General features: G+C 40.6%; 1 protein-coding gene across 3 annotated transcripts; it reads left to right on the top strand.

Annotated features, from left to right (window-relative positions):
* Positions 1–8,530: 8,530 nt before the first annotated feature.
* CWC15 (CWC15 spliceosome associated protein homolog) lies at positions 8,531–22,040 on the top strand. Of its 3 annotated transcripts, XM_023757284.1 has the most exons (8): positions 8,567–8,673; positions 9,318–9,350; positions 10,227–10,365; positions 10,933–11,045; positions 11,846–11,934; positions 13,027–13,140; positions 17,996–18,114; positions 21,489–22,040. In XM_023757284.1, exons 3-8 carry the CDS (start codon positions 10,235–10,237, stop codon positions 21,616–21,618), a joined length of 696 nt encoding a protein of 231 aa, XP_023613052.1. In that variant the 5' UTR covers positions 8,567–8,673; positions 9,318–9,350; positions 10,227–10,234; the 3' UTR covers positions 21,619–22,040. The 3 variants fall into 3 exon arrangements, with proteins under 3 accessions (XP_006092840.1, XP_023613052.1, XP_023613053.1); XM_006092778.3 differs by lacking the exon at positions 9,318–9,350 and having other exon boundaries at positions 8,531–8,673; XM_023757285.1 differs by lacking the exons at positions 8,567–8,673; positions 9,318–9,350 and adding an exon at positions 9,097–9,252.
* Positions 22,041–23,469: the final 1,429 nt, after the last annotated feature.

Below are 23,469 nucleotides of genomic sequence, written 5' to 3'. Positions count from 1 at the left end.
AAGGCAAGGATGCTCTTTTTCATTCTCTTCTTTTGTTAAAGGATTTTATGCATATATAAATGCAATAACTATACATATCTATACACACAATTCATCAATATTAAGTTGTTGATCTATCAATCTGAGAGAAGTTGTGTTAAAAATTCCCACAATTGCAGATTTGTGTTTTTCCTTTAATTATTTTTGCTTTATATTTTTCCAGACTATGTGGTTACATAGTTGCATACGTGTTGATGATTGTAATATTTTCCTAGTGGAGTTTTCTTTGTGATGCAACAAGATGACCCTATTAATGTCCTTATTAATGCTATTCTATTTAAAGAATACTTTTGTAATTAATATTGCTACATAAAGTTTGTTTAGAATTTGCCTGGAGTATCTTTTTCTATACCTTTATTTTCTATACTTTAGTTAAGTTTGAACTGTTTCTTAATGTTTTTTTTAATTGTTTTAGCCAGCTAGTGAGGTAGCCATGAGCTCAGATTAGGTAAGAGCTGGTTAAACTATATTAGCCAGTAATCTAGCATGGACCATCAGCAAATTTAATTTATCTCCAGGAATTCATCTCTCTGGGCCCCAGAAGGTCCTCATTTATTTTATTTATTTTTAATATATTTTTATTGATTCAGAGAGGAAGGGAGAAGGAGAGAGAGAATCACTAATCGGCTGCCTCCTGCACGCCCCTCACTGGGGATCAAGCCTGCAACCCAGGCTTGTGCCCTGAGAAATGAACCATGACCTCCTGCTTCATAGGTCAACACTCAACCACTGAGCCACACCCACCGGGCAGAATGTCTTAATTTAAAATCAGGATTTGGTTAGTAGAAAACAAGCTACCTTATTTTCTTGTTCTTTTCACTAGTCAAAACAGATTAAAGCACCAACTTTTCATATTAGAAAATTGGTAATTTTCAGGTTAAAATTTTTTAAATGATGCCATTATTTATATTTATTTTTAATCCTCACCTAACGATATTTTTACATTGATTTTGAGAGAGAGAGAGTGGAAGAGAGAGAGAAAGAGAAAACATTGATTGGTTACCTCCTGCACCAGACCAGGGCCCAGGCAGGGGAGGAGCCTGCAGTGGATAGAGCGTTGGCCTGTGGACCAAAAGGTCCCGGGTTTGATTTCAGTCAAGAGTACTGAGCCTGCCGAAACTGGTTTGGATCAGTGGATAGAGCGTCGGCCTGCGGACTGAAGGGTCCCAGGTTCGATTCCGGTCAGGGGCATGTACCTGGGTTGCGGGCACATCCCCAGTAGGAGATGTGCACGAGGCAGCTGATCGATATTTATCTCTCATCGATGTTTCTAACTCTCTATCTCTCTCCCTTCCTCTCTGTAAAAAAATCAATAAAATATATTTAAAAAAAAAAAAAAAGAGTACTGAGCCAAACCGACTAGGGCTATTTATTTATTTTTCAAAGTGACCTATGACTTGTGACCAATGGTTTTTTCCCTCCATTTTCTTAATTAAAGCCTCAAAGAAACATTTTCAAGCAAAATTTTTAAATTTTGCAGGCTGGTTAACGTTGTAAATGAGGGAATTTATTAGAATTGGAGGAAAATGGATTAAACTGGAGTTGTGATTAGTTTGTGGTGGGGCTGACTGAATGAGAATCCTGAGGGACATGCAGAGCCTGATAATCACATGATTTTTCATTTAGAGATTCTTTCCTAAAAAGAAATCTGAGCTTTGGTGTATCTTTATTTCAAATCTAAATTTCAGACTAGCAGAATGTAAATTACTTTTTTTCCTTTAAAATATAAAAAGATGAAAGCAATACTTTTTAGAGCAAAATATGATTTTTTTCCTGTTAAAACTCATTCACCCATTCATTCATTCAGTTATTCACCCATTTGGAAAACAAGGTAGATAGAGAAAGAAATAATAAATGTGATTAAATTATATAGGATCATGGAAAATGATATGTGCTACATGAAAAAAGAAAGTAGAGCAGGACAAGGGAAATAAGGAGTGCAGGATGTTACAGGACAAAGTGGGAGGACTGCAACTTTAAATAAGGCTGCATGGTTGGTTGACCTCATTTGAACAAAGACTTGAATAATACAGGCAATAGTATTATTCCTACTGGCCAAGGAAATAGCTAATGCAAGGGCCCTAAGGCAGGAGCTACAATCAAACAACACAGGAAGGCTTGTAGCCTAGAGAGGCCCAATCAACTAGCCCAGCTGGTGTAGTTCAGTGGGTTGAGCTTCGTCCATTGGACCAAGACATCCTGGGTTCGATTTCTGGTGAGAAATTGATTTCTGGTCAGGGCACATGCCCTGGTTGTGGGCTCAATCCCCAGTAGGGGGATGTTTCTATCTCTCTCCTCCCTTCCACTCTGAAATCAATAAAATATGTATTATATTTATATATAATATAATATATATATAGACACATACACACATATACACACACATATATATTAAAATGACAGGTCAACTCGTTTGAGGAGAGCCTTGTAGGTTTCATTGTGAGCATCTTTAACTTTTACTGTGAAGGAAATGGAGTCAATGCCTCCCTATTGTCTGACTAGATCCCCTTTTCTCCCAACCCCTTCTAATTGTATTTTATTTTTTAGGGCAATTTTTTTCCTTTTTATTAAATTTATTGGGGTGACACTGGTTAACAAAGTTAATACAGATTTCAGGTGCACAATTCTACAATATATCATCTGTACACTGTATTGTGTTCACCACCCCAAGTCTCTATCCATCACCATTTATCCCCTTTACCCTCCTCCATCTCCTCCCCCACCCCAACTATATTAAATTCTTTTTAAGCCCTAGCCAGTTTGGCTCAGTGGATAGAGCGTCAGCCTGAGGACTGAAGGGTCCCAGGTTTGATCCCAGTCAAGGGCATATGCCCGGGTAGTGGGGCTTGATCCCCAGTCAGGGGAGGGCAGGAGGCAGCCAATCAATGATTTTCTCTCATCACTGATGTTTCTATCTCTCTCTCCCTCTTCCTTCCTCTCTGAAATCTATTAAAAATATATTTTAAGAAATATATTTTTTGGATATGATGTAGTATGTCTTAACCTTAACAATAGCTCCTCATTTAAAAAACAAAAGGTAGCCGAAACCGGTTTGGCTCAGTGGATAGAACGTTGGCCTGCGGACTGAAGGGTCCCGGGTTCGATTCTAGTCAAGGGCATGTACCTGGGTTGCGGGCACATCCCCAGTAAGAGATGTGCCCGAGGCAGCTGATCGATGTTTCTCTCTCGTCAATGTTTCTAACTCTCTATCTCTCTCCCTTCCTCTCTCTGTAAAAAAATCAATAAAAATATATTAAAAAAAAAAAAAAAAAGGTAGATCAATGATGAGAATCCCTGCCCCCAAATGGGGATTGAGCCCACAACCCAGGCATGTGCCCTTGACCGGGAATCAAACCCATGACCTCCTAGTTCATGGGCCTATGCTCAACCACTGAGCCACACTGGCCAAGCCCAACTGTATAAATTTTTTAAAATTGTTGCCAAGCTAATGCTGAAATATGATAATTTTTAGTTTACTTTCATTTTCTTAATGGGGAGGTTGAGTGTCTTTCATGTTTATTATCTATTTAGAATTGCTCTTTCTGAATGGCCTATTTATATTCATCACTCAGTTTTTTTATTGGGTTGTTTGTATTTTTTATATATGTGTCTTAGCAGTAATAGTGGTAGTCGTAACCCTTTATATGTTAGAGTCATTACAAAATTTACCTGCTAATCTGGCATTTATCTTTTGACTTTGCTTTTGATATCTTCTGCCATAAAATTACATGTATATATAGATGAATTTTAAAAATGATTTATTTTATAGCTCTCAGATGTTCTGCCTTGATCAGAAATTCTTTACAAACCCTAGGTTGTATAAATAGTCTCTTAAATTTTCTTCTTAAGATTTCTATGATTATTTGTTTTCCTTTTGGGTGTTCAATTCAACTGGATGTAGTATTTGTATTGGCTTTGTAGCTCGAACTACTACATTACATTCTGCTGTAAGAATAATCTGTTTTGCTATCACAGTTATTAAATAAAACATCCTCTTCACATCAAATTAAAATATTTTCATATTAAAATGAAGAAGCAATTGTTAAGATTAAGATATATTACACCATATCCAAAAGCTGCTAAGAATGGTCTGAAAGGGATATATTAATAGATTATGAGATAGAAAATAGAGCAGGATGCCAGTGGGACCCAGAGGGACTGGGATCCAGAAAAGGGAAAAGGTCTGGGTCACCTCATCTCTCCTGACACATGGGAAGCTGGGGGTATGGGCACAGCCAAAGGCAGTGTGGCAGATACGCTGGACAGCAGATGAGGAGCTCTTGTTTAAAGCTTTCATTTTCCCAGAAAAAGCAGGATATCGTCTACTCCTGGGAGAGGACGGGGAAGGGAAAGAGGGTGAAAGATGCATGTAGATTTAAGGAGAGAGAGGAATGTAGGAATTATATTACTGCAGAGTGGGAAAATAAAGAATTAGGGAAGTGTAAGAGGACTAGTAGGCAAAATTAAAGGCCCAAGAAGATTTTTGTGGTAATTGGTTTAAAATGAGAATTCTTCAGAGGTTATATGATTTTTTTTTTTTTTTGCCAGCAAAGGTAGCTGATAAAGTGAATTTTAAATTTTTAGTAAACTTACATTTCACCTTTTTTTCTAAGCAGCCATTTATTTTTTAATTTATCTTTATTGTTAAAGTATTATAGATATCCCCCCCCCCTTTTTTTAAATCTTCACCTGAGGATATTTTTTCCATTGATTTCTAGAGAGTGGAAGGGAGGGAGGAGGGGGAAAGGGAAAAAGGGGAGGGAGGGAGAGAAGGGATGAGAGAGAAACATGTACGTGACATCAATTGGCTGCCTTCCTGGGAGATACATGCCCCGGGAATGGAACCTATGACCCTTTGGTCTGCAGGCTGATGCTCTAACCACTGAACCAAACAGGCCAGGGCTAGATGTCCCTCTTTTCCGCCCCATTGCCCCCTACCACACTACCCCTGCCCCCACCAGGCCTATCACACTATTGTAATTATGCTTATATGCATATACATTCTTTGATTAATCTCTTCCCGAGCCCCACCCTCATCCCCCTTCCCTGTAAGATTCATCAGTCTGTTCCATGCGTCATGTCTCCGGATTTATTTTGTTTGTCAGTTCATTAGATTCCACATATAAGTGAGATTATATGAAAAGAAATCATCAACATAATGAAAAGGGATCCCACTGTATGGGAGAACAATATTTGCCAATGATATATCTGATAAGGGGTTAATTTCCAAAATATATAAAGAACTTATACAACTAAACAAAAGGAAGACAAACAATCTAATTAAAAAATCAGCAAAGGACCCAAATAGACACTTCTCCAAAGAGGTCATATAGATGGTCAAGAGACACATGAAAAAATGCTCAAAATCACTAATCATCAGAAAGATGCAAATTAAAATAACAGTGAGGTATTACCTCACACCTGTCAGAATGGCTACCATCAACAAATCAACAAATGACAAGTGCTGGCGAGGATGTGGAGAAAAGGGAACCCTAGTGCACTGCTGGTGGGAACGCAGACTGATACAGCCACTACGGAAAACAAAGTGGAGTTTCCCCAAATAATTAAACATGGAACTGCTAGTTGACCCAGTGACCCCACTTCCAGGTATATATCCTAAGACTCTGAAAACACGAATCAGAAAGAATTATGCACCCCTATATTCATAGCAGCGCTATCTACAAGAGCTAAGATCTGGAAACAGCCCAAGTGCCCATCAGTCGGTGAATGGGTAAAAGGCTGTGGTACATTTATACCATGGAACACTATGCAACTGTAAAAAAGGATCTCCTTCATCATTGATGTTTCTTTCTCTCGCTCCCTATCCCTTCCTTTGTGAAATCAAAAAATATATATTTAAATAAAAAAAAGGCTCTCTTACCCTTTGAGCCAGCATGGAGAGACCTGGAGAGTATTATGCTAAGTGAAATAAGCCAGTCAGAGAAAGGCAAGTGTCACATGCTCTCACTTATAAATGGAATCTAAGTAACCATTTAAGTCAAAGGCTTTATAGTTTCGTTTTCTTTTAGTACTTTAAAATCACAAATAAAAACAGTGTTTACTTTCTTTTCCTTATTAATACTTTCAGACCATTTAAGTCAAAGCTTTTTAATTTTGTGAACTGATTATATGTTGATGTTATTTAACTGTGGTTGATGATGAAAAGATTAGGTGGTAGGCTAGCAGTTAAATGAATCCGGGTGATTGGCTCGGGGCCGATAAGGGCAGTTGGGATATAAAAGCAAGAAGTATTTGCTGTAATTGCGTCACACCTTGCCATTGTTACTTCATTCCTCCACTTCACAGTGCATCAATCATTCATTCATTCAACAAATACTTACTCGGCACCTATTATTTGCCAGGCACTGTTCTATATGCAGAGGATACACCAGTGAACAAGAGAGACAAGGTTCCTGCTTTCCTGGAACTTATGTTCTAATACAGGAAGATAGACAATAATAATAAAAAATAATATTAATTATAATAATAGCCAACATTTATTTAACAAGTACTGTTTTCTGAGACAGTTTACGTGCTTTACAAGTATTAATCCACTAATTCTTATAATAACATTATGAAGTACAAACTAGAATTACTCCCGTTTTACACATGTGGAAACTGAGGGCACAGAAAGGAAGAACAGCTTGCCTAAGATTACACAGCAAGGAAAGGGCAGAACTGGAATTTAGAACCAAACCAGTCAGGCTATCGCTCTCTTTCCCTTTAATGACTTTTCTACGCTGGCTCTCAGACAAGACACAAAGCAATACACAAATAATAGGTTTCGTAGTATGAAAAACAAAGCAGGGTAAGGTGGTGGTATATGTGTGTGCAAATTTGGGGGGCAAATTTAGATGCCAGGGAAAACCTCACTGAGGAAGTGACATTTGGACTGAGACCTGAAGGGCCCTAGTAGCTATTCTGGGGCACAGGCAGCAGAGAAAAGCTCGTGTAAAGAAATCTGTCCTTGTGTGTGAAACAGAAACGCCTGCTTGGCTGTGGCTAGACCTTAAGTGTGGAAGATAGTGACCAATTAGAAAAGCCAGGGCGACAGGCAGGCCAGGCCACGCCGGATGGGTCCTCGGGCCGCATTAAAAAATGTAATCATTGTTCTAACTGCCATGGATCTCTATGCAGGAGATAACACTACCCGATTCATAACTTTAAAAGGCCCCTCTTGCAGCTCTCTGCAAAATTGCAGGTAGGACACAAGTGCAAGCAGGAACATCTCCTAGGAGGCAGTTACAATCCAGGCGGAAAATGGTAGCGGCTTGGACTAGGGCAGGGACAGCGGAACAAAATTTAGGGTAAATTTGCAAAGTTGCATTGGCAAGACTTGCAAAGGGACGGGACAGTGAAGAGTGACTGAAGAGGAATTTAAGTAGGAGCCTCCAGACTGGGGGCTGAGTTACCAGTGCGATGGTGGTGTCCCCAAGGGGATGTGTAAGGGGAGGGGAGAGATACCTTCAGCAAGGAAAATCAATACTGACATTTTTGAACTTTATGGAAGAAAGGACTTTTTCTACTTTTTTTTTCCCACTTAAAAGTTTCAAATAAGAGTTCTGGGTGGTAGTGGGGGGGGGAGCATCTTAATGTTCAATTTTATGAGCTCTTTTACATTAGAAACTCGAGGGAGTTGAATTTTCAATTGTTTAGCAAAATAATTTATTGAGCATCTACTCTGGCCACGCACTGTGCGATGAGAGAGCATGATACGCTAAGCAAACAAGACCCCCTGCTCGCAGAGTGTCTGGGGGGCCGGAGGGGGAGGAGAGGGAAGGAGGGCTGATCTCTCCCCTGTTCGCTGCCTCATTAAAACTTCACCTATTGCGCGAGGAGCCATCTTATCACGGCAGCTCGCGCTCCTGGCAGTTGGGCCCACCGCTCCCAACGCCCGAAGCCAAGTCATACATGAATGAATCTTTAAAAATCGTGACACCACCCCTCCCGCTAGAACTCAGGTTTTTTTAAAATATAAAATTTTAGCAAACAATACGAATACAACCTTTGCTCTGAAGGCTAATATTTTTTTTTTTTTGCAGGAATGGTACCTTTATAAAGATCGTGGTTGCCCCCGTACTTATTTGTTCTTTCTTCATATCCACTTAAATGAAAATACTAGTGTTTCCGTAGCCCAGCCCTCTAGGCTGGTTGGGTCTAGCTCTGGAGAGAGGCAGCAGGAGCCGTTGGATTTAAACAGTTGGGAGGAATCCTTCTCTACGCTCCCTCTCGCTAGCCGGGGACGTGGTGGCGGCTACCCGGGGCTTTCCGTCCACGCAGTACCGGAATGAAGGAGTCTGGGAGGGGGTCGGGGAAGGAAAAGACGGAAGAGACATTAAGTAATTGGTTCTTGAAGGTATAAAATGATGTTTAAGATCAGCTCTAAGGCACCGAATTCAAACGACCGCCCCCTCGGCCGTTTCGGCCCCGCCCCTCGCTGACGTCACGCCGACTTCCCCTTCGGCCCCCGCGGATTGGTCGCTTCCTCCGCCCCTGAAGGGCGGCCAAAGGGCTCGGCGTTCACTTCCGGGTCTTGGGCTCTGGCCCCGGATGCAGAGGATTCTGGGAGCCCGAGAGTCGATGGAAATGTCTGTGTGATCTCCGGAGGCTGCAGAGACGGAGGGACGAGAGCAGGTTGTCTTTCTCGTCCGAGTGGGGCGGGAGGGGGCGGTTGGGATCGGAGTCGCGGGCGGAGGGCCCTGCGTGGGCCCCGGGCGCCGCCGAGAGCGCAGCGCGAAGGCAGCGCTGCAGACGGCGCTCCGCGGGTCCGGGCCTCCCCGGCCCTCGCCCAGTCGGTGAGGGGAAGTCCGCGGGTTCCTGCCGGCATCCCGACGGCGCACTCCCGGGAAACGGGAATAGTTATCCAGCGGCAGGAAACACTGTGTCTCCCCCGCGGGATACGGACCTTCCTTTCCCTTTTTTGAAAATCTAGAGACGTGCGCCAGTCCCCCCTACATCCCCCGCGCACTTGCTTTTCCGACGCTTAACGGGGTCTTAGGAGCCACTTGTATTATGTTAGTTTAATGTTATTTTGGCTGTTCATAGCCAAAAGCAACGTAAGGCCGGGTCCCTGAGGGTATCAGCATCCTTGGGGGTGGGGTTCCTGCCTTTGGAGCGTTCCTTAAGTTATAACTTACAAAAGATGTGACTTGTGCTATATTGGCTGCTGTAAGAAACAGTTGGATCAGCAACAGGCTGGGGAATTTTGCCCAGGTAACTGTTAGTGTTTGTTTTTGTTATTTAGTCCTCACGCGAAGACATCTTTCCATTGTTTTTAGAGAGCGTGGAAGAGGAAGGGAAAGACGGGAGAAGTACGTGTCAATCTGGGAGAAACACATCGACTGGTTGCCTCCTGTCCGGGCCCTGAGCAGGTCCCAGGCTGGGGAGGGACCTGCAGCCGCGGTACCTTCCTTGGTCAGAATCGAACCGGGACCCTTTGGTCCGCAGGCCGAGGCTCTGTCACCGAGCCAAACGGGCTCCCCGCGGTAACTGTTACTGAGGTTTAGCACACTTTTCCCCAGGACACGCAGTGATATTATCTTTTTTTGTGAGGTTTAAATATCCCTTTTGTAGTGTCTAGCGTCTAGTAGCCTGTTTTCTGTTGTGTGAGGTTTAGGTAAAAGGCGGGCCGCAGGGGCTCTGGTGGAGTTGAGAATTTTTAAAACTCAGTCGTGGCAATACTGTATTTTACAAGGGCTTTGCTGCTCAAATCCTATATACTAAAAGGCTAATATGCAAATTGTCCCCTGGACCAGTGGGCTGGCCGGTCAGCCTACTGGGACACCTCCCCAGGGGTGGGGCCAGCTGGACCCGCCTGGGCACGAATTCGTGCACCGAGCCTCTAGTCTCGTAATAATTCTATGAAGAATATCTCCATTCCCCAGATGACAGAACCTTAAGCTAGGTGACCTGCCCAAGGCCACAGAGGCAGGAGAACGGGAACACAAACTCAGATCTTCATGACGGAACTTTTTGTGCTAAATAGGAGTTACCTGAGAAGCCTTAATCTTTGCACACCCTGAGCCTCTTTATTTGTTTTCTTGAGAACTTTTGTGTTGAGGTTATTTAAGTAAGTTTTGGAGAGTGAGTTAATGGAAATTATTTCACAAGGGTGGATATTAATTAAATGCTTTAAGAAATGAGAATTTGCCATTTGGGAAATAACTTGATATTATTTTTCTTCACAGCATAAAAGATGACAACAGCAGCTCGGCCAACTTTTGAACCTGCGAGAGGCGGGAGAGGAAAAGGAGAAGGTGATTTGAGCCAACTCTCAAAGCAGTATTCAAGTAGAGACCTACCCTCTCATACAAAGATAAAATACAGGTAATGAAGACTTTCATTTTCTTGTTCACAAAGCAAGTGGCATGGTCATGAGATAGTAATATGTTTGGGTTATATCACTTAAGTCATCTATTTTTATATAAGTAGAATGTAATAGGATATCTAACACTAAAATTATATGCTAGGATTGTAAAAAGCTACCAGATATTTCTTAAGCAGAAATTCCTGTTAACCAAGAATATCCATAGGTAGATGGAAAAGTAATACATTTCTTCCGAGAGACAATGCACTCTCAGTACTAATCAGTATGAAAATAAAAGCGTTATTGTAATGTTTCCTGAGTTGACCTACTAACAAAAAATAAAGACATTTTAATGGATCTCCAGCCTTATTATGGGAATATATGTGATTCATTTTGGGATTCTTGAAATATTACAAATATCATGTGGGTACCTATAAGTTACCCTCAGATTAGGGTAATATCTCTTCCAATTCCTTCTTTTGTGCTGGAGGGACTTGAGGACAAAGTTGCTTTTTGTGAATTATCTTCCATTGCTACAGCCATAGGTTTTTTAGAAACATTTTTGCCCTGGTTTGTTTCTACTTTAGACAGACCACTCAGGATGCCCCTGAAGAGGTTCGGAACCGTGACTTCAGAAGAGAATTAGAAGAGAGAGAGAGAGTTGCTGCAAGAGAAAAGAATAGAGATCGTCCAACTCGAGGTACCAACACATATGTCTCATAAGATTGTTGACAGTACCCTAACCAGTTTGGCTCTGTGGATAGAGCGTCGGCCTATGGACTGAAGGGTCCCGGGTTCGATTCCGGTCAAGAGCATGGACCTTGGTTGTGGGCACATCCCCAGTGGGGTGTGCAGGTGGCAGCTGATCGATGATTCTCTCTCATTGATGTTTCTAACTCTCTATCCTTCTCTCATCCTCTCTGTTAAAAAAAAAAAAGATTGTTGACAGTACTTTTTCTTTCACTTGGTAATTGGAATAGGCTACTATTTGTGTTTGCTTTTAAATATTGGTGTGAGTTGCAACACTACTAAATGATATCAGATTTGGTTAGATTAGTTAGATTAAAGGTGATAATAAAGTTGATTCTAGTTCCATCTTCTTACGGTTCTGTAGAAGGAATAAGATGACCTGGGGATATTTAGCAGCCATTGTTTCAGTTTAGATCAAAATGTTTATAAGAGCCAGACTTTTTGAGGCCCCATGGTTTCTGCCTATGAAGTTCTCCCATTTTTGTTGGAAGGCATCTAGGGACATATATTTCTAGCTTATGTAAACTATTCTCTAAATTTCCTGAGAGAGGCTACAGTTCCCATATTAAAATCAATACTTTAATTTATTCAACAAATGTTTATTACCAAGGGCTTATTTGGCAGGCACTGTGGTTTTGATCCCTGTGTCATGATAGACATAATCTAAGTTCTTTGTACCCACAGGTCCCTAAATGTTACAAGCAATGCAGTCTTTGTTTCAGTGAGCTAAGCGTTGTCTGTCTTTCCCAGAACATACAACCTCCTCTTCAGTGTCAAAGAAGCCTCGGCTAGACCAGATTCCTGCTGCCAACCTCGATGCAGATGATCCTCTAACAGATGTATGTTTTGTTTCCTCCTTTCATCTCCATAGTAACTTATATCATGTTTTCTGAAATTTTTTTATTCATGTGGTTTTAACCAGTGCCCTGTACTTATTTTTACTTACCTATTATTCAAATGCTAAACTTTATAGTTGACTTTAAAACAAAAAATGTTGCTAGTTAATCAAACTTTATCTCTGGAGAATCAAATAATGAAGTGATTTATTAAAGAATATGCTTCCCTAAAAAATAATTTCTCATATTTACCCATAGAGTTTGGGCTGCCATGTTATCCATCTCCAGAGGGCACTTTTCAGACTGGGCACTCTATCAATAGCAGCCCCTAAAGTTGAACTTTAGAAACCACTGATGCCCCTCCAGGGTGCAGTACACTTACTGGCTCCCTCTACGCTGAGGGAGGGAAGTGAGCTAAGTGGGAGATTTTAAGGGTTAGTGCTTTAGTGACATGAAAATTTAATGGAACCCACAGTCTACAATTAATTTGCAGTTTTCTACTTACAGTGAAATCTGAGTGATCTTTCATGAGTAGCATCTGATTAAGCACATAAATCAGCAATTCTAGAGTGGACAGATTGAATTAAATAATTCAGTTAATTAAATATAGGGAACTCAGTGAGACTTAATGATTATCCATTTGAAATTGGTTTCTTCTGAGAAGTTAGCACCCTTTTAGTACTTTTGATTATCCTAATAGGTCTAAGTTTTAGGCTGGATAAAACTATTTTGATTCTTAGGGTGATACACTACGTATATATGTGCTGTGTATATCAGTGTAAAGTGTTACTTTTCTAGTTTTAGAAATATTTTTATGTCTAAATTCCCTTTGACCATGTAAATTTGAAAGGTACTTTGTTATACTATTTGTTGTTACAATCTCTAAAACATAACAGGGGTTGACATTTTAGTGAATTTTCATAAGCTTTTTTGTGGGTTTTGTTTTTTGTTTAGTTGTTGATTTTAATAATATCTAGGTGCATCTATCTCTCCCACTGGGAAAATTAATCCTGCTCCAAAGACCTGGCAGTTCTTATGGGGGGAAAATTAATAATGTGAATTTTCTCTTCAATGAGCCATCACATTCTTTTTTAGGAGGAAGATGAAGATGAAGATTTTGAAGAGGAGAGTGATGACGATGATACTGCAGCTCTTCTGGCAGAACTAGAAAAAATTAAAAAAGAAAGAGCTGAAGAGCAAGCCAGGAAGGTAAAATGAAAGTGTTAAATATTTACATCTTCTTTCATAAACTAAAGTAGAAATATTTTTAATTTCAAGAAAAAACTAATATTGGAAATTGTCCCTGGTATGTCTAGATATATCACCTGTAGATCTATAAATCTGATAAATTTTTATGGCATTTTAAGTCACTTGGTAATGTGGGAAATTCTTTCCAAATAGTTCAGACATGCTTAATATTATAATACTCATCTTGCTCTTTATACACTTATTTGTTTGTTTTCTCAACAGACATTTAGTTAATGTCTATTAAGTGTCAGAAGAATCAAAAATGATTTAGTCATGGCCTACAAAGAACTCACGAATATAATGAGGTCATCGTCTTGTCTTCCCTGTCTCCTGCTTCAGCCTTCTTTCCAGGCACTTGTTGAAACAGTCTGTCAATAGATTTTACATAATCTAGGGCAGTTGACCTAACTTCTCTGAGTCTCCACAGTCTCTCAGTTCACACAATGGGAGAAAAGAATATCTAACTCAAAGACAGTTGTAAGGATTAAATACGACCCATAGTAATAACAATAAAAGATGAAATTGGAGGCAGGAACAGGCCAAAAGCATTAGAGAGCCCGACCAGCGTGGCTCAGTGGTTGAACTTTGATCTATGAACCAGGAGGTCATGGTTAGATTCCCGGTCAGGGCATATGCCTGGCTTGTGAGCTGGATTCCTTGTAGGGTGCCTGCAGGAGACAGCTGATCAATAATTTTTTCTCATCGATGTTTCTGTCTCTCCCTCTCCCTCTCCCCCTCTCTGAAATCAATTTTTAAAAAAAGCATTGTAAACCAATGCTAAAGGAATTTGGACTCTGTTTTGAAGAATAGGAGCAGCTGGTCAATTTCAACAGGAGATTGGTGAGATTATGCATTTTTAGAATGATTACTCTGACAGAAGTATGGAAGAAGCTATTCCAATAATCCTCAAATGCATTTATGATAATCATGCTTAATAGGAGTTGGAATTGAAAGAAGTTAACAGATGCTGATAGGAGCTATCAAGGAGGTAGAATTGACTAAATAAATTGACTGATCAGATGTGGCAATAAAGATGATCCCATTTTCTGGGTAGATGTTGGTGCCATACACGAACAGGGAATACAGAAGGATGGGCAGAGAGAAAAGAGGTGATACAGAAGGGAGGTGGAGAGAAAAGAGATGATGAGTTCTGTTCGGAACATGTTTTTGATACTTGATACATTATGAGATGACCAAGTAGAGATAGCTATTTCCCCTTTCAACCAGAACAGAGCAGCTCTTTTATGGCGTATGGCATCTGTGTAAGATTACATGTGAGCCAAAGATTGTTCTGTTTAAAAAAAGAGGAAGAAGACTTAGAGAAAAGACTGGCATAGGTTAATGCTTGGAATCTAGGGAGGTTGTAGAGTTCATGTGTTAGCAGAAGGGCCATCAGAAAAGATCAAATGTGGGATAGGCTTTGAAGACTGCTAGAATTCAGATTGGAAGAAGAAAAATAGTTTACTGTTCAGTTATCAGAGTTTGGCATAGGATAGCGTAACTTCTATAATAGCTTATAATTTTTACATCTAATTGTAGTCATCAAAGAATTTAAGAACATTTCTAAAATCACTTGTACACCACTAGAGGGCAATTGTTCTGAATACATAGACAATGAGCAATTCAAATGCAATGGTTAACCTTTAAGGAGGATAAACATTTTAGAACAGTGGTCGGCAAACTCAGTCAACAGAGCCAAATATCAACAGTACAACAACGATTGAAATTTCTTTTGAGAGCCAAATTTTTTCAACCTAAATATATAGGTAGGTACAGTGTTATTAACTTAATTAGGGTACTCCTAAGCTGGCCTTTGCTAAAAACGTCCTCAATCTGATTGAGGTACATTCGCTGAGGTCGACCCCTTCCAACCCCCACCCTCCGAACTCGTCTTGTATACTTGTTTCGTCTATCTCCTTTCGTTCATCCTCTCTATATGTCCAAACCATCTCAACATACCTTTCTCAATCCTCGACACTACATCTTTCACTCCACAACGTTCCCTAAAATTAACTTAATAAACTTTACTTAAAGTTTTAAGTCAACTTCGCACTGTTTGTGCGCGCCCGCACGTGGTATTTTGTGGAAGAGCCACATTCAAGGGGCCAAAGAGCCGCATGTGGCTCGTGAGCCGCGGTTTGCCGACCACTGTTGTAATTTTGTGAGGTTTATCTGATCTCTGTACAAAAATGTGTTGGTGTTTCTTGGAGTTGCCTGAGTTTTAGTTCCCTGTTGCCCTGGCTTTCTAGTGGTTGCTTTGTATGTGTCCTAAAAGAACATTTCAAACCAGTCTGCCTATATCAGGGGTTGGGAAACTTTCTATAAAGGGCCAGGTTATAACTACTTTAGGCTTGTGGGCTACAAAGCCCCTGTCACAACTATCAGCTCTGCCTGTTGTAGCACAAGCAACCCTAGACAGGACCTAAATTAATCAATGTGACTATGTTCAAATAAAATTTTATTTACACAACAGGGTGGTTTGGATTTGACCCCCATAATGTGCCTGGTACTTGAATATGGAAAGAGTTGGCATCTTTTCCAAGGCTGTGTGTAGCAATCAACTAGTAACTCTAAAGGATATATATTCCAAACATAGAATGGCCAGGACCTTATTACATCACACGCACATTGTTATAAGTTTGGATATATTGTATACTTGAGCTCCTATTTTTCTAGCATCTCAGAGTAATGGCTTAAATTTCAGCATTAATATAATTTGTTAAAAAATAAATACATAATTTATAGAAAGCTGTCTGTTCTTAATATATGATGGATGTTCCTGACTTCGTTAAAGATCTGCACAATGGCCTAAATTATTTTTCCCCCTGAAAATTGCATTTTATCACTTTCCAGTTATTTGGCCTCATAAGAAAATGAAATCCAGTGCTCACAGTTGGATGTTGGGGGGACTGGATGGACAGGGGCGTAGAGGGATTGAGCAAAAAAGAGAAAAAGATCATGGACACAGACAAGTGTGTTGTGGAGGGGGAGGGTATAGGGGAGATAAATGGTGATGGACAGAGACTTGACACACAATACAGTGTACAGATGAAGTGTTGTAGAATTGTGCATTTGAAACCTGTATAATTCTATTAACCCATATCACCCCAATAAATTTAATTTTTAAAAAAATGAAGTATCATTAACCTGTACTGAAAATCAGGTTATTTTTCCAGGTGGTTTAACATAAGTTTATTTTATTTATTATTATTATTTTGCTGCTGTTAATTCTCACCTGAGAAAACTTTTTTCATTCTTTTTGTGGAAAGTAGGGGGAAGGAGGGAGAGAGAGAGAAGCAGAGATGGGAGAGAAACACATTGATTGGTTGCCTCCCACAGGTGCCCCAACCAGGGCCAGGGATTGAGTCTGCAACCCAGTACATGCCCTTGACCAGGAATCGAACCTTGGACCACAAGCCAACGACATTCTAACCACTGAGCAACCGGCAAGGGCAACATAGGTTTATTTTAAATGGACTAACAAAGTCTTTTTTTCCGTGCCCTATTAAGTTATTAATTTATCATCCCAAGACACAGCAAAGTGGGATTTATCTTTGGGTTAAGATACAAGATAGCATGGAATCAGATAGGTCTAGAAGTTATGATTATGTATTTTTAGACATTTTATCTTCCTAATTCTAAGAGTGAAACTGAGGGGGATTTGAATTTAAAGAAGTTCATGCTAAAATAAAAGTGAAGAAAGATAAGCTTGTAACTGGTAAGGTATGAGAGGTATAGAAACAGAAAGTACCAAGTCATAAGGACAAAATGAATAAGCCTCAGGTAAATTGCTAGAAATGCATGTTAACATTATAATTTTGAGAGTTTCTTATTTTAGGAGATACTTTTTGGTTAATAAAACTTGTCAATAATTTTAGAGATGCATGTTTACATTGTTAGTAATTCAAAATAAAATTTTTATATTCAGTTATGTATAGCCTTTTAAAAATTGAGGTAATAGTTTTGCTAAATGTCTTTTATGTTTAGTGTATATGTGTGTGTGTGTGTGTGTGTGTGTGTGTGTGTATACACACATATATTTTAAAATATATTTTTAATTTCAGAGAGGAAGGGAGAGGGGGAGAGAGAGAGATAGAAACATCAATGATGAGAAAGAATCATTGATTGGCTGCCTCCTGCAAGCCCCCTAACTGGGAATGGAGCCCAAAACCTGGGCATGTGCCCTGTTCGGGAATCAAACCGTGACCTCTTGGTTCATAGGTCGACACTCAATCACTGAGCCACACTAGCCAGGCTAGTATACTCGAATTATTAGAATGTTTATTGGTCTACTCACTTAAAATAAGCAAATTAGTGATTATTTCAAAAAAGAAAGATTTAAGTATGCATCTGAAGAGTTTTAGAGTCAGAAGACAGTAATGAATGATGGCATGCATGAAACATTTATAATAAAAATGTCAAATTATTTTATTTTGGAAAGGGAGACTTTCTGGTATGTCTTGAAAACAAACAAAAAACAACACTACCTTAATTCTTATCCCTAGCAGTCTTAATATATGAGTTGTATACAAGATTGACGCTGGCCCTGGCTGGTTTGGCTCAGTGGATAGAGTGTCGGCCTGTAGACTGTAGGGTTCCAGGTTCGATTCCAGTCAAGGGCACATGCCCGGGTTGTGGGCTCGATCCCCAGTGGGGGGCATGCAGGAGGTAGCCAATCAATGATTCTCTCTCATCATTGATGTTTCTCTCTTTCTCTTCCCTTCCTCTCTGAAATCAATAAAAATATATAAAAAAAAAAAAAGATTGACCCTGAAGTTACTATAAGTAAATACAAATCTTCCCCTGTCATTGACAGGAACAAGAACAAAAAGCTGAAGAAGAAAGGATTCGTATGGAAAACATTCTGAGTGGAAACCCTCTCCTTAATCTCACTGGCCCATCCCAGCCTCAGGCCAACTTCAAAGTTAAAAGAAGGTACTATATACAGTAATCAGTTGAAAATACATACACACGTGAGTTTTGTGTAAAGCTTTTAAAATTCCACTTTTCACTGGTAATCATCTGTGTCCGATTTTGGAATAATGGAAGAAGGAGAATGAGAGGAAATAATATATTTTCCATAGATATTTACAGTAACCAGCTGTGTACCAGCTACTGTTGTAAGCATTAGAGACGGAGCAGTTCACTGAGCCTTTGACCCTATGAAGTTCACGTTTTAGCTATGTGAGTCAAGGATCCCAAGTCCACCCTTCACATTCAGAGACTCACTAGGAGGATTAGGGTCTCAGCATATAGTTGTACTCATGACAAACAAAGTTACACAGCCAGATCATAAGGGGAAAAGGCATCAAAGGAATCCAGGCGCACGCTTCCTTACGCTCTGTATCTTCCATGAGGGGCCACACACAGCACATCTTTTCCCCTGGCAACGAAAATGTAACATCTGTGCAATGGTTCTGCCCAGGGAAGCCCTTTAGAGACTCCATGCCCAAGGGTTTTATGTCATAGAGGTAACCACTGCCTAGCATATACCAAAATTCAGACTCCCAGAAGGGAAACAGCTGTTCCACATAAACCACAGTATTTGTACAAAGAGTCTAGGCACAGTGATAGTGAGAAGATTCTTGGAGTCCAAGTTTCCAAATGCTAGCTTAGGGCCAACCTTGCAAGCGGCGCCTTTCTAAGGACAGCAGTTTTAAGCCTACCATATTTACTCTTCTGTATAGTGGGCGTGTTTGGAGGGGTGAAGTAAAAGGCTGAAGAGGGAGAGACTATAAACAAAGCTCAGTTGGTTTGAGTGTCATCCGATAAGCCAAGGCTGTGGGTCGATCCTTGATCAGGGCGTATACAAGAAGCAACCAATGAGTGCATAATTAAAGTGGAACAACAAACCGATGATTTATATTTTCTCTGTCCCTCCCTCTCGCCCCCTCCTCCTCCCTTCCATCTCTCTAAAATCAATTAAAAAATTCTTTTAAATAAAGTTATCTGCTACATAGGAAAACCACTATTAAGCATATAACCACTACCACCCTTAAGAAGCAAAACAATAATAATAACTGAATATAGTACTTGAGGTAGTGATACATAGGCAAATAAAACAGAACAGCTTATAGGAAGTGCTGAGTGGGAGGAAGCTTGGTTGTTATTTTGTATAAGGTGATCAAGGAACCCCGTAGGCTTAGCTTTCACACATATCTATGATTTCTCACCAGCTCCACTGCTACTATCTCCAAGCAGGCCCTCACTGGTATGCTTACGCGCTCACACTCTCCTTCCCCACCCCCAGTTTTTTCCTAACACAGCAGTGTTGTGGTCCTTTTAAAGTGAAAGATCACAGTCTCCTGTTTTAGGCTACCCCGTGGCTTCCCAACTCATTTATAGTAAAAACTCGACTCCTTACAATGGCAACAGCATGGTTAAGGACAGTAATTGCCTGGCAGCTGACATTAGCAGAGGCCAGACTCTAAGGTATTTGACCTGAACATTAAAGGATAGAGATGGGGAAGAATGTAAACAGAAGTGGTTGGGGGAGGTGACAGATACAAGATGTCAAGTTCAGAATGTTATATAAATCTACGTGGAGATGTTGAGTTAGGTAGCTTGATGAGTGGTTCTGGAGTGAATCCAGGCTAGAGACAATAAATTTGGGAGCTGTCATCTTACAGAAGTTTTCTAAAGCCACAAAGACTAGATGAGGTCACCTAGAGAATGAGTGCAGCTAGAGGGAGAAGTCAGAGGGCCAAGCCCTGGATAACGTTTAGAGAGTAGATAGGTGGTTAACTCTCAATATCTGGAACATACTGGGTGCCCAGTACATACTACCCAGTATTTACATGCCCAGTAAATATTGATTAAATGAAAAAAGGAAAAGAAAAAAAACCAGGCTAAGAAGGAGTGAGGAAGGAGGTGAAGCAAAAGATTGGTGGGTGTCTTGGAAGCCAAGCAAACAAGGCTTGCTTTCGAAAAAAGGAGAGTGATAGGTCAAGTAATGATGACAGGGCAAGTAAAATGAGTGCTGGAAAGTGGCCCTTGGACTTAGCAACATGGAAGAGCAGGTTGATGTTGAGAAGGAGGCTAAAAGCCTGTTGGGAGTGAGTTGAGAAGGTGGATAGAGGAGAAACTGCATCAAGTATATTGATGTTAAACCAGCCGTGGGCAAACTACGGCCCGCGGGCCGGATACGGCCCGTTTGAAATGAATAAAACTAAAAAAAAAAAAGACCGTACCCTTTTATGTAATGATGTTTACTTTGAATTTATATTAGTTCACACAAACACTCCATCCATGCTTTTGTTCCGGCCCTCCGGTCCAGTTTAAGAACCCATTGTGGCCCTCGAGTCAAAAAGTTTGCCCACCCCTGTGTTAAACTCTACTTTGTCCTCCTGCCTTGTTTGGATGCAGTTAGAATTGTGTGGCGACTGGAACAGTCTTAATATGCAGGTCACAATTGACCCAGCTCTACTCAGCTTTTCACTCACCTGTGTCCTGCACCACGATGAGCTTATTGACACTTTCCACAGATGCCATGCTCTTGGCTTATTGTCCGAGTGCAGTGTCTTCTGGCATGCAACTTGTGCATACGAACACATCACATGGCTTCCATTTTATATGTATTTGTGAGAGTATATATTACAGAGTGGATTTTTGTTTTATAGGCTAGATGGCATTTTGAAATTACATTCTTGGTTTTCTATAAAACGTTATTTTGTAGCCCATCCATGGGTGTTTTATGCTTGTGCATTATGAAACCCAACCAGAAGAATCCAACCACAGTCCTGCCCTAAGCTCTTCAGCTTCTGTTTCTTCATGGTTTATGCAGATGTGTGCCAATATATGAGCGTTATTGTTATATGCCAGTACTTCTCCTTTTGTTGTCCTAAAATGCAGATACGACAGTGGATGATTACTAAATGCTAACTGATGAAAGAGTACATAAAATGCTTAAAACCGCATAATCTGAACTATAGTAAATTGGTCAGTTATCATCTAGAGTTGTCTGTATTAATCAGGGTGGTACCAGGTACTGCCTCTTTGTTTTAGAACTGAAAACATTTGATATTTATGCAGTTAAAGTTTATATATTTCTGCTTTCTGAGTTAGTCAAAGCATCTTGTACTGGAGACGTGACAAGAATGTTTTATATGTTCTAATAGGAATTGCCCTTTCTGCTGTGATAGAGCTAGATCACAGCCTATTCAAAATTACTGTCTTCTTTGGGGCATATGTAATTGCTGCCTCTGTTATCATGCTGAACACCTTTCTGTGTAATGACTAAGCTTTGCAATTCACACGGTGTATCTCCTGATACAAGCATTATAAGAACATTTTATTTTCTTTTTCTTCAGATGGGATGATGATGTTGTTTTCAAGAACTGTGCAAAAGGTGTGGATGACCAGAAGAAAGACAAAAGATTTGTTAACGATACGCTGCGATCTGAATTTCACAAAAAGTTCATGGAGAAATATATTAAATAGTACAGTTTTATGTGCTTTATTAAAGACTATAAAATGTAAATGATCATTCTGACTTTACTTGGTTAGTTTCTTGTTTTTTATTCCTTTTCCCCCACATTTAAATTGTGAATAGGCTTTCCTAACTTTAAGTTCCAAAATATCTTTTCCTTGACTGATACCTTATTTGATAAGTAAGAATTTGGGAATTGTCTTAAACCAGTTTCCAGTCTCTGAATGTTTTCAGTCAGGTTTTCTTTTTAAGATTCAAAAGGTAATCTGCTTATAATGTTTTTAATAATTCAAATAACCAAATTCATTTCCCCCAACTTTTTTGTTGAAATGTATGCAGCTTATGAAACATTGCATATTTTCTTTTGTGTATTGTATTTCTTTGTACATTAACTTTCTCCTCATTTCTCTAACATGGATTTAAGGGCAGTTAATTCATGATATCTTCCTGTGTTTTTTTGAAAAGTATGATGAAAGATTAAAGGGATTCCATCCAGGCCCATATGCTGCAATGGAAATGTGTCATCAGCCAGGAAGCACCCTGATTTGTGTGAGGGAGCACAGGGTATCTTCCTTTCCCAGAGGCTCCTGGCCCAAGGCGAGAGCTCCTGAAGCTGCTGAGGAAGCATGTGGCATCACCTTGTTCTCCTGGATACTCAGCTGCCATGTTTCTGTCAAATGGGATAGAGTCTGCACACCGCCACACATTAGATGCAAAGCCTAGGGAAATTTTAACATCAAACGATACATGAAATAAAATTTTTGGAACCTGGCCAGTGTGGGTCAGTGGTTGAGTGTCGACCCATGAACCAGGAGGTCAGGGTTTAATTCCTATGCCCAGGTTGCAGGCTCTATGCCCAGTAGGGGCCGTGTAGGAGGTAGCCGATCAGTGAATGATTCTTATCTCTCCCCTCCTCTCTCTTAAATCAATAAAAACATATTTTTAAAAAACAACCTTTGGCAATTGGATTTTGCTTATTTGTTATCTTGGGAGGATGTGTACATGTAAAGTGGAAATGTCTACTCAGCTAGGAAATGAAGTTTTCCATAAACCCAGGCTGTGATTTTAAGGGTGTCATTGGATAGAAAGTTTGGAACCAAACATTGAGCCTTCTACAGATACACATAAAGACCCATTCTAAGACCTTATCCACTAGCCGTGGTCGGCAAACTGCAGCTCTTTGGCCCCTTGAGTGTGGCTCTTCCTAAGTCTTAGGAGTACCCTAATTAAGTTAATAACAATGTACCTACCTATATAGTTTAAGTTCAAAAAATTTGGCTCTCAAATTTCAATCGTACTGTTGGTATTTGGCTCTGTTGACTAATGAGTTGGCCGATCACTGCACTACAGCATTTCCCCAGTGGGAGCCTGAACAGGGATGCGTGCAGCCTTAGTTGGGAGTAGAGCTGGAGATGGAGCCCAGGTGGACTCATTCATGCCCTGCACTTCATTTCCCAACTGAGCTATTGACTCAAGATTATGAATACTTTGACTAGTTTTTTTTAATTATACTAGAGGCCCGGTGCACAAAAATTTGTGCAATGGGGGGGAGGGGGGGGGTCCCTCAACCTGGCCTGTGCCCTCTCGCAGTCTGGGACCCCTCAGGAGATAACGACTTGCTGGCTTAGGCCTGCTCCCAGGTGGCAGAGGGCAGGCCCAATCCCTAGGTGCAGCCCCTGGTCGGGCTCAGAGCAGGGCCGATTGGGGAGTTGGGACGCCACCCCCTGTCATGCACAGAGCAGGGCGGATCGGGAGGTTGCGATGCCACCCCTAGTCACGCTCAGGGTAGGGCCGATTGGGGGGTTGGGGCACCGCCCCCTGTCACACTCAAGGCAGGGTCGATGGGGAGGTTGCGGCGCCAC

Source organism: Myotis lucifugus, unplaced genomic scaffold, assembly GCF_000147115.1.
Source record: "Myotis lucifugus unplaced genomic scaffold, Myoluc2.0 scaffold_104, whole genome shotgun sequence".
Lineage (NCBI taxonomy): Eukaryota > Metazoa > Chordata > Mammalia > Chiroptera > Vespertilionidae > Myotis > Myotis lucifugus.
Note: the sequence above shows the minus strand (reverse complement) of the source record. Positions and strands in the feature narration are given on the sequence as shown.